At 37.5% G+C, this 11,495-nt stretch overlaps 1 protein-coding gene across 4 annotated transcripts in view; it reads right to left on the bottom strand.

Moving 5' to 3' along the window:
* Nucleotides 1-8,194: 8,194 nt before the first annotated feature.
* The window catches only part of Usp25 (ubiquitin specific peptidase 25), a 107,532-nt gene continuing 104,231 nt past the window's right edge, over nucleotides 8,195-11,495 (bottom strand). For all 4 annotated transcript variants that reach the window (XM_031364277.1, XM_031364278.1, XM_031364280.1 and 1 more), the window contains 3 exons: nucleotides 11,077-11,200; nucleotides 9,878-10,073; nucleotides 8,195-9,565 (listed from right to left, as the gene is read on the bottom strand). In XM_031364277.1, the coding sequence (XP_031220137.1) occupies nucleotides 9,393-9,565; nucleotides 9,878-10,073; nucleotides 11,077-11,200 (493 nt within the window). In that variant the 3' untranslated portion in view covers nucleotides 8,195-9,392. The remainder of the gene's footprint in view (nucleotides 9,566-9,877; nucleotides 10,074-11,076; nucleotides 11,201-11,495) is intronic.

The raw sequence follows: 11,495 nt of genomic DNA, 5'->3' as shown, positions 1-11,495 counted from the left end.
TGTTACTTGCATATATGTTTTCAGAGCTTATAATTTGGTACTGGATAACCAATTGGTGTGTTGTTTTCTGGGGGAGACTGCTTCTCCCACTCTGAGCATTCCTTGTTTGCCTGTAGTTCTTTGTGTAAGGTTGAGGCCTTTGAATGCCCTCAGAACTCAGTTCTGGCCCTGCGCTTCTCTGTATCATCATAGTAAGTTACAGCAAATATGCTTTGTGCATCACAGAGATAATGTTTCTCATCTACTCCCCAAATTGGCAGTGCCCATTGAAAGCATGTAAAACAAACTTTTAAAATGAAATTACATACTGGAAGCAATCCCAAAGGATTCTAGATATCCCTTTCAAATCACACATCACCCTTAAATGGAACTATTTCCTGAAATAGCTGGTCATCTTTATCCACCTTCTATTTTTTAATTTAGTTTAACCATCTGTGAGCGCCTTCTTGTAACTTGGCTTTAACTTGGGGTTTGGAACATTTAATACGTGAAACTATACTGGGAACAAAATTGTGTGGCTTCCATTCATTCATGGTCTATTCCCATTGATACAAGTGGCTTCAGTATGCATGCTTTTACTTTAGTATAAATACACTGCATGCATATGGTGTAATTTGTCAGTTTACTGCTGACAGATGTAGGCTGTGTTCCAATTTGAGTATTATTTCTAATCACTCTTTGTACATATAAACTGAGGCACATGTGCCTCAAACATATTCAGTATATTGAATATAGGAGAGTACATGGGAACTATGGAATGATGTACTATCAACTTTAAAAATTTTGCTTGCAAAGCTGTTGCTCTAATTTAGACATTCACCTACAAGTCTACCTCTTACAGTTTGTTAACTGGACACAGTCCTCTTGTACCTTGCAGATATCTTTGTTGAGGGCATACTCTTCTACCACGTTCCTGATCCTCAGGGAGGCTTTTGTCACTGTTCTGCAGTGCTGCAGACTGTGTTCAGGGCTTCCTTCTCAGAAGCACACATTTCTACTGAGTCACATCCCCAGCTTCAGGGACTTCTTGTCTTACCTGACCAAAAAGCTGGTGAGATGCCTCGGCATTTAACACTGCATGCTGCTCTTGCAAAAGCAACACATTTGTCAGACAACTGCCTGCAACTTCAGCTCTAGGGGATCTGACACCCTCTTCTGGAATATGCATGCACTTGCAGATATACACAAATCAAAAACATCGTCTTTTAAAAATATCTTTCTGGATTGACTTTGTGTGTAGAGAAATTCATTGTACTCTGAGGTCTTACTACTACACCATCATCGAAAAGATTTCTATGATTCAGCCATCATGGAACACATTTCTAAGAAGCCTTCCTGTCACAAATATAAACATAAAACTGAAAGCAAGACAACTGTACTGGCTGGTTCTGTGTGTCAACTTGACACAATCTAGTGTTATCACAGAGAAAGGAGCCTCCCTTGAAGAAATACCTCCATGAGATCCAGCTGTAAGACATTTTCTCAATTAGTGACCAAAGGTAGGAGGGCCCACTGTGGGTGGTACCATTCCTGGGCTGATAGTCTTGGGTTCTCTAAGAAAGCAAGCTGTGCAACCCAGGGGAAGCAAGCCAGTAAGTAACATCCCTCCATGGCCTCTGCATCTGCTCCTGCCTTCAAGTTCCTGCCCTGTGTGAGTTCCTGTTCTGACTTCATTTGGTGATGAACTGAAATGTGGAAGTGTAACCTGAATAAACCCTTTCATCCCCAATTTGGTTCTTAGTCATGATGTTTGTGTAGGAATAGAAACCCTGACTAAGACAACAACTCTTCTCATTGACACAGTGGATGGTTCAAAGTTGTGATAACTGAGAGCAGAAAGGAACGGGATGTAAGAGGCTGCCAGAAACATGGTCAGACCAAGTGTGGGAGACCCATAGATCCAGTAAAGGCTTAAGAAAAAATTTACCTGGTAAATCAAAGGAATTCAAAGGTTCTAACATGTTACTCTTAGGAAATTTTATAAAAAATTACCTAAAATTTCAGGAAATTGTGTGACTACCATGAAAAACAATTTCCATCAATATTTAAAGTAAACAGCCTGTTAGTCCTTGCCCATATAATTTTCAGTTAATTTTAAGTGTTTTTCTGGAAAGGCAGGGACAGAATAATTTTCAGGAATTCCTGTAAGGATGGGGGAGCATTATTATTAGAAGCGTGCCTTCATGGTGTCTTAACTACACCAGCCTCTCCAAATCACCAGGCTAATAGCTACAGCCACAAATAAAATAAGTTACCTGTGCTAACATAAGCACTGACATGCTTTAAATTAATATAGTTAATTTAATTGATTTACATTAATATAATGAATAATATAATATATAATATAATGAATTATTATAATAGTATTTTCATTTTATTTCTAAGATGATGAATATCAACAAATCTAAAGGTGATAACTTTTGAGTATGAAAAAAATATGAGGCTACAAAAGTAGATACTTACCTATGCCAGAATACTTTAGAAATTTACAGTTAGAAATCGTTTCTTTTCCTTCCTTTTCCCGTGCTCCTTCTCTCCCTCCCTCCCTCCCTCCTTCCTTCATTCCCTCTCCCTCCCTCCCTTCCTCTTGCCTTTCATCTCTCCCTCCCTCTATCATTCCATCTCTCCCTTTCTCTCTCCCTCCCTCCCTCACTCCATCTACCTCTTTCTCTCTGTCCCTCTCTCCCTCCCTCTGCCCCTCCCTCCCTCGCTCCATTCTTTTTTGGAAAAGCCACACAGGCATTAGGACACATGCGACACATGTGGAAAGACTTGCCTAAAGGAAGGTGAAAGCACCTGGAGCACTCTGCCACGGAACATAAGAAAGACGCAAACAGAAAAAGGGGAATTTTTGGTTAGGATCTTGTAGTAAAAGCATATATATATATATATATATATATATATATATATATATATATATAACCATATTCTGCATACCAGATACAGAACAGCAGTAAGAAACAGATCATGTATATATGTATATATGTATATATATATATATATATATATATATATATCCTTGGAAACATATACATCTAATATGAACTTTTCATGGTAGCAGTTGGAAACTATTGGAGACACATTCTCATAGGCAGCTTAGATTTTTAAAGCCCGAACCTTTCAGTTAAATATTCCTCAGAGTGCTTGATACTGCTCTCATTTCAATAAAAATCAAAGCAGTCTGGGCTTTGGACTGTGGTTTGTTTGTGTTTTAAATTCTGCTCAAGGTGCTAAACGCATCCAGATTATAGTTGAGCCAAAGCTCGAGGGTAAACTGACAATAGCAAATGGAAATATTTTTTCCTGTGTAAAGCAACACAAGGCTGCAGAACAGCCTTAACTGAGGACAAAGTTAAAGCAAATAATAATAAAATGTGATGAAGTCTTCCTCTGGTTGGTCCTAAAGACAGTCAGTCATCTTTGTTGCCCAAGGCATAAATCATTCTGGGCAGAAAGCAGTTCTCATGTAAAAGTCTATTAGAGGTACAAATAACCTAACACACAGCAGGTGACTCCATGTTCGTCTGGCTTCAGCAGCCGGTATGTTCTAGCACAATCTATTTCATTTTCTTTCTTTTACTGATAGTTTACTTATTAACCTCTACTCTGGTTTCTACTTCATTCTTAGCCTGGCAAAGTGTTATAGACATCACTAATCTTAAGTGTTGATCATGTTGGCACTGTGTGTATGTATGTACGTACATGTTTGTATGTATGTATGTGTGTTTATGTATGTATGGGCTTGCATTCCTGAGTATGCATATAATGTTCCACTGTGGATCCAGATAAAACTATACACATACAAATGCAATAGAATGTACACACACACACACACACACACACACAGAGGAGAGAAAGAGAGAGAGAGAGAGAGAGAGAGAGAGAGAGAGAGAGAGAGAGAGAGAGAGCCACATAGGCTTATACAGAAAATTTCAATCAGAAGTACATTTTAAGACCCAGAGATCATGTATGCACAAATCCCTGCATACAAGTTTTGGAGTCAGTGTCAGTATAAAAAGAATCTTTAAAGGGAGCCAGTGCACAGCTCTTTACCTATTTTATCTGTTCTCGACTCTGGATGCTGAAGCTGGACCTCTAAGCTGTCCTCAACTCACTTCAATGCTGCCTTCATTTCATTTCAGGTTTGCCAGTTAGTGCTAGAGGTGAGTGGGAAGGCAAGAAAACCAAGGCTATTTCCTTCTCTTCATGGCCGATTCTATCAATGTTGAACTTAGAACATAGTTTATTGTAGTTTTGAACAACTTCCAGGACTTCTGGAACTATCCAGATGATGTATCCAAACAGCCCAGTTGTGAGTTTCCTAGCAGAACTGAACATCAGTGTCAAGCTGACTTGTTGAAGCTCTGCAGTTCTGACATTTGGGCTTCCCTGCTCTTAGCACTATGAGATGCATCCTGCATTTAGATTTCTGCTTACATTCCCAAGTCAATGTACTTACAGCTGCTTCACAGGTAATTGGACATGCCTTCATCACACATGTGGTGGAGGTACTACCTAAACAGTCAGTCAACTAGTTTATGGCAGAACCAAGATAGAAATCAATACTGAAACCTAATGTGCTCTGATTGGGATTTCTAAATATACTTGATAAAAGGATATTATTCCAAAAATGAAACATCTATATTAGTAAGGTGTTGGGATAACCTTGTAAAGGTTGTCTTTTTATTATTCAAATATTGATTTCTGTACAGGCAGAGAGTGGAATGCTGGCTGGACTTCGGTATTGTTATTTTTATGGGTAATCGAATGCCTGAGTATTTTGTAAACATATACCTCCATCAACTTCTGATCGGCTTCATATTGATCTGATGGACAACTGCTAGGCAAAGAGGAAAAGCAAGACTTCTGGGCTGAGATAGGAACTTTGGGGAAGAATTAGGCACAGGGGATTTTGCCATTATGACACGGAGATGCAAGGAACAGATACCAGGACTGAATGAGAGGCAACAGGCCATGTGACAAACAAGGACTAGAATTAGTCAGGTTAGAGCTAGCTAAGGCCTAAGCAATAATAAATAAGAAGTCTCTGGGTTGTTATTTGGACAGGTGGATCAGAGACACTCCAGCTGATGGACTAAGGAGCTGAAGCATCATCATTTGAATGAGAACATAGTAAAAAATTATATAATAGCCTTGAGTCATCTGAGAATACTGAAATAGTCTGAAATATGGCCCGAGTGACTAAGTGATATTCTCTTAAAGTAGCTAAAGGCAAACACGTTATATATTCAATGACTTTAGGGTTAGAAAAGATGCAAAAGTGAATCAGAAAAGTTGCTAGATATTTTAGCAGGTACTTGAGCTATTTAAAAAAAAAAAAAAACATTCATCTTCCTCTAGAGGAGTCCAGTCCTGCCATAGAAAACACACATGAAACCAGCTCCATAGGAAGGTCATCAAGTCAGTGTGAAAGGTGGATTGTAGGGGAAAGAGACAGGACAGGAGGCTACTCTTCAATAAATCCAATACTCCTAAGGCAGAGCTGGGAGGCCTGAAGGGTCATGAGATTCAAAAGCTCCCTTGACACTTGGCGTTAGTCAAGATTGATAGAATTTTAAAAAAAATTTCTGGATTTCTAGATTTATATCCTTCACTGGGGCATGTAAGAGCATCATATTCATGGAATAATGGGGAGTTTAATTTGGATGTGCATGGTTAAAGTACCTTTGAAATATCCAGAATTATCTACAGCTTTACTGCCATGAACATGCCTATCTTGTCTGAAATATCCAAATCTAATAAAACAGACAATAGAAATATACCAGTCTAACACCAAGAGTAGTTTTCAGTCAGAAAGCACTGACTTCTGAATTACAAAGAATATAAATCAGAAAAGAGTCTATTGAAGAAATGTCTTAGGAAGTCACAGACTTTGCAAAGCAGGGCAACAGTAACTAACACCAACAAACTGAAAAAAAAATGATGGGAGCACAATTAAGTGCTGCAAACCCTCTACAGGCAGTGTCAGATTCAAATGGAACATATAGCAAAATAGGTATGCTTTCCATCTAGGGAAAATAAAACATCTTCAGGCCCTGTTGTCCCACTGAAAGGCAGGAATACAAAAACCTAACTCATCCATGCTCCTTAATTCCCCAGACTGTCAAGGTAGGATTCAAATCAATCAAACAAGAAAAAATTGTGGAACAAGTATGTAATCTCATGTAATGCATTGGTTCTCACCTAAGAAGCATTTTAATAATACAAAGATACATAAAGAGCTGAGGGAAGAGGGCTCATAACTGCAAGGACATCCTTGGCATTACGGAGTGCTAGTTTGTTAAATAGGAAAGCCTGTCTCAAAATAGTATGACAATAGCACTTAAGTAATTAAAAAATAGTGCCTTATACATTATTTTTGGTGCACAAACAAGTTAATAGTACTGGAGAAGCAATAGATAATTAGAGAAAAAGAAAGGTTTGTTTTTAAAGACAAACCCAAAGTTCTGAGATGACTATGGGGTGAAACAAAGTGGGCCTATTGGACTGCTTCTGCTAAAGGACAATCATATCTTTGAAGCCTTGATGGAGGCGAATAAATATGTATGAGGTCATGATGACGGGGTCTGCACGAGTGTGGTTCTTAATGTAGAGAAATCTGGGTTGTGTCCTTGAAGTAGAGTATAGGCCATAGTGGGGACGAACACATGGACTTTGGTACAAAGGAGACAGTAACTCACAAAACCAACTTGTCAACTCCTTAATCTTACACGTGCAGCTTCCAGAACTGTGAGTAAAACGGATGTCTATCTTGAAATTGATAAACTTGTCTATAAAATTGTTCAACTAAAGTATCTTTTTCTGATTTGATTTATATCGTTTTCCAGAATACTGTGTTACCAAAAATGTCCTCCTGTCTTGATAAACTACAAATTTACAGATCCACATGAGTTGAAGGGCAGCCAACCTCTTGAGAACTAGTACCCTTAAATACAGTGTATGCAAACTTGGAATTTAAAGAATGAGATACTGCCAGAATATCTTAGGTTTATTCATGGTTTCTGGTCCCCTTAAGTCATGTATATATTTAAGCCTTAGGCTCTTTCCTAACTGACTTCTACCCTGAATATTTTAAAATATAAGAGGGAAATAGGAATACTTACAGTAACCAAAATGACATTGAATGTTGACCCTATCCTGGACAACGGTTCTGTGAGGCTCCGTCTCTTGAATCACAAGCTACAAGTTATACTTAAAACTCAACAAGTAACATAAGTTTTGATGACCTAAACCTTGATAACAGAGTAAATGGCCTCAAGAAAACATGTTGAATGTCCAGGTATGGGTAAAGTTCATTTATAGAACTAAGCTATTTCGGATTCAATCCTAGAAATTAATAAACTTGCCAATAAAATTGTTTCATTATGTTTAATGCAAGCATGTCTGTGTGTTCACAGTATAACCTGTGGGAATTGGTGCACTCCAGATACCCTGGTGGTCCCCCTGAATTCAGATTGCCAGGCGTGGAGGCAAATTCCTTTACCCACTGAGCCGTCCCACAGGATCATGAGCTAGTTTCTTATGAACTAAATATACTACTAATTACTTTATGCATAAGAACCACATAATTCCCTGGATGTGCTTGTTGACAGAATAATGTCCACCTGGTATTTGACTCCTTTGTGCCCTGGTTGGCAACTGTATACATGAATATAAAGCAGTTCACCATTTTGATAGGATACCATAACATGTATGATAACTAGCAAAGTGACAACAATAGTGAGGAATTTCTAGACGTTTTAAAGGACAAGAACTCTAAACACAAACACACTTTGATGCCCACAATATGCAACACCTCATTTTACACACGTCAGGTCCCAATGATTCCTCCTGGCTGCCTCAATGCATAAAATTCCCTTGGCAAAATTATCACAGAAGTGGTTGTTTTAGCTTCCTCTAGTGCAGTGGCTGTCAACCTGTGGGTTATGACCCCCTTGCAGTCATAATCTGATATCCTTCATATCAGATATTACAATTCATAGCAGTAGCAAAAGTCTAGTTATGAAGTAGCAACAAAAGAATGTTATGGCTGAGGGTCACCATAACATGAGGAACTGTGTTCAAGGGTCGTAGCAGCAGGAAGGTTGAGAAGGCCTGGCTGTGCTCTTGGGTCTTTAGTGACAAGCACTTGTACAGTATATGTTTGGTGACGCTACGAAAAACAACAGACACACAGCGTAAGGATATATTTTACTATGCTAACAAAGTATCAGTTATAAAGAATTTTTATAAATTCAAAAATAGATTGGTGGTAACATGATTACCTTTAAAGCATGAATCTAGATTTTCATTCACAACATCACTTCATTGATCTTAAAACAGTAGTTCCATTCATAAAATAGTCTACTTCTTTTATGGTTTTTTTTGGAAAAAAAAGGAGGCAAATAAAAACTTAAGATTCTTATAATTCCTAGTTGAACAGTATCAATCTCATTTCACAGCATTGATTAGTAGAGGACATTTCTCAATTAAAGTAGTATATAATTTACAAAAATAGAATAATTATATAATGAAAAACATTGCCCTCCATTATGAAGAATACATGTATGTGCATGTCTGTGTGTATATGTGCACATTTTTTTCTTTTTAAATTTCACAATAGCCCTTATTCAAGTACTTTTTCAGGTTTCTCTTGAAATAATCACCTTGTATTATTTACACATACATAAAAGAACAAACGTTTAATCTAAGTAAAGGTTAAAAGTTTCAGTGCAGCTTGACTTAAAACCCAGTCACTCTAGTGAAATCTGACTGGACATAACATGTTTAGGTCCAAGAACTCAGTTGATATAGACACATTGAAGTGCTAAATACTTAGTACATTTCCAATATGGTTCCATTATACTAACACAAAAGGGCTATTATTGTATGCATCACTGAATGTCAACCCCATGACTAAACTCATGTATATAACTAAAATACACACCAGTATACAATATACCTGTTTACAAACACATAGGTAGCCATAAATAAAACTTTATTCTTTGATTTCATTTACAAGCTACCAAATATTATGTATCATACACAGTGCTGAACACTTAATGGCTTAGTCTTGGAAGTTCCAGACTAAATGGAAAGCTGTTTGTAAAGAAAACTGAGAGGCAATACTGCAACAGAAGGCAGCAAAAGCATAGTTTTGCCACAAGAAATCAATTCATTTGTATTTATACACAAGTTTTGGATAAAAGGTGAGTGCCATGCGATTCTCAGGTTTATTGTTTGCAGTCTTGGCTAAGGTGGGCATAGTCGTTTTGTCTTTTGCAGTTATTAAAATAAAAAGTTAAAAACTCTAGCAGCAGCAAGCAATCCCAGTGGCAGGAAGCTGGGGTGAGAACAGAGTTTCTATGGTGACCGTGGGAAGTCCAGGCAGATTATCTTCCATCAGCAGGCGTACGACTGAGGGACAACATGATTCGGGCGAATCGCTCACAGAGCTCATGTGCAGAGTAGGAGGGTAACTTTGGTGGCTCGTGGAAACCTTTGATCTCTGTAGAACAGTCAAGCAGTTTTGGCAGAAAATCCGTCAGCTTTTCTTGGAGGTTTGCTGCAAATACAAATGGATTTATCTCAGCACAAAGAGAAGTGAAAGGAGCACTTGTGTAGGCTTCTTACAAGGGAGGAATCAATTTCAAACACATGAAATTACGTCCATTTGGGGGACCTGAGTTTTGCTTTGGTTAGTTGTTTTTTTGAGTACATGGAAAGAGAAATGTGCAAATCCTAGCTTGTAATGGAGGGAAGTGGCCATAGTGTAAGGAGAAAGAGCTCCAGAATAAAAAACCAGGCCGAAGATGACAAAGGACCTCCTCTACTGCTGAGCCCATCCCCGGGACCTTACAGCACTGCTCAAACTTACATTCCATTTCTTGCCCCAGGTATGAACACCAGCGATTCCTCATATCTTCCACAGCAAGGATATCTTTCTCTTCCATTTCATCCACCAGCAACAAGGGCAGAAAGGGGACGATAAACTCATTCATAATAATTAAGCCGTTGCTCACTTCTCGGTCCTCTCCAGACTCGAACAGCTCTGCTGCTTGTTCATTTAATTTCTTAATGGAATGAGAGAAAAGAACATATTTTGCTTCATTTTACAGTTAAGAAAGGAGTACCTGAACACGATCGTACTGAAGATAACATGATCAATATGTTCAACCAGTAGAAGAACAAATAGCAATCAGATATAATGCCACTAATATACACACCAAACACACACCTCTCTCAGAAAATACTATGTAGATAACAAAGATAATAGAAAAAAATAAAATAATTATCTTTCAATTGTCTCACTGAAACCTGTAAAGACAACACTTCACACTAAAATTGATGTAAATTGAGTAGTTCTAATTTCTAAGAGAAAATATTTTATCAAAAGATTCACTTAAAAATTCTTTTCTTACATTTAATGCATATAACAAAACTAGAGAGATTGTTCTCATCCTTCTTAAACAGGGAAAACAATTATTGCTTAGTGGTTTACATTATAGATGGGAGTAATGCTGGCAGGAATAGTGAGTATCAGTGTAATCTAATAAATTTTAGGGGAATTTGGAATTTCATATGGAGAGCTAGCTGATTTAGTGTGCATTAATCAAACTCTCTACATATGTAAAGTTAGGTAATGTAAAGCAAAATGTTTTCAAAGTAACTTTAAAAATCTGCAATAAAATAATAATGATAATAATAATAATAATGATGATAATATTTTAGAGGGCCCAACATATCTGAAGAAAAACTATCAGTCTCCCACAGCAAATAAAAGGTAATGTGTTTAAGGAAATTTTGCAAGCTAAGTCCAGCATGACTTACTACACTTAGGAAACTAATTGCTTGCTGTATAGAATATCATCCATGATCTAGTCCTCCTTTCATAACAAAAGGGGAGCGGCAATATAACGATAAAATCTGGACATACAGGGAAAGCAGTGTTTTTTATTAAAAATACTTTATGCAGATATGATTTTTATCCAACAGTGTTTACAGTGAAATACCTCTGTGAAAACATAAACTGTATCTAACATAAGGAAAATGAAAACATGTGCACTCTATACTCACCAGCAAACACTCTCTCCTGTAATGGGCTATCAGCCCCACATCATGCCCTCTGTATGGACCCTTGGACAAGAGCTCTTTGTTATTCTGATAAGCACAGAGAAGGAACAGCAAGGAGTCTATATAACTTGAAATAAACACACAATATTAGTATTTCAATATTATAATCTACAATTATAAAACTAAGTATATATTTAAATGTCTATTTTCTATAACACAATAAGTTCGATGCATCAAATGAACAAACACACCTTTTTAATAAGAGCAAAGCATGAAGGAAGGAGAGTAAAACAAAAGAACACAGGGAGACAGCCTCCGCTGCAGCATTCAACAGTCCCTGTGTTGTCTTTGTGTTTGATGGTTTCCATTAGGACCAAAATTTAAGTCTGATGTGAGTCTAACAATCAATGTTTTTAATATAA

This window comes from Mastomys coucha, unplaced genomic scaffold (assembly GCF_008632895.1).
Source record: "Mastomys coucha isolate ucsf_1 unplaced genomic scaffold, UCSF_Mcou_1 pScaffold12, whole genome shotgun sequence".
Taxonomy (NCBI): domain Eukaryota; kingdom Metazoa; phylum Chordata; class Mammalia; order Rodentia; family Muridae; genus Mastomys; species Mastomys coucha.
Note: the sequence above shows the minus strand (reverse complement) of the source record. Positions and strands in the feature narration are given on the sequence as shown.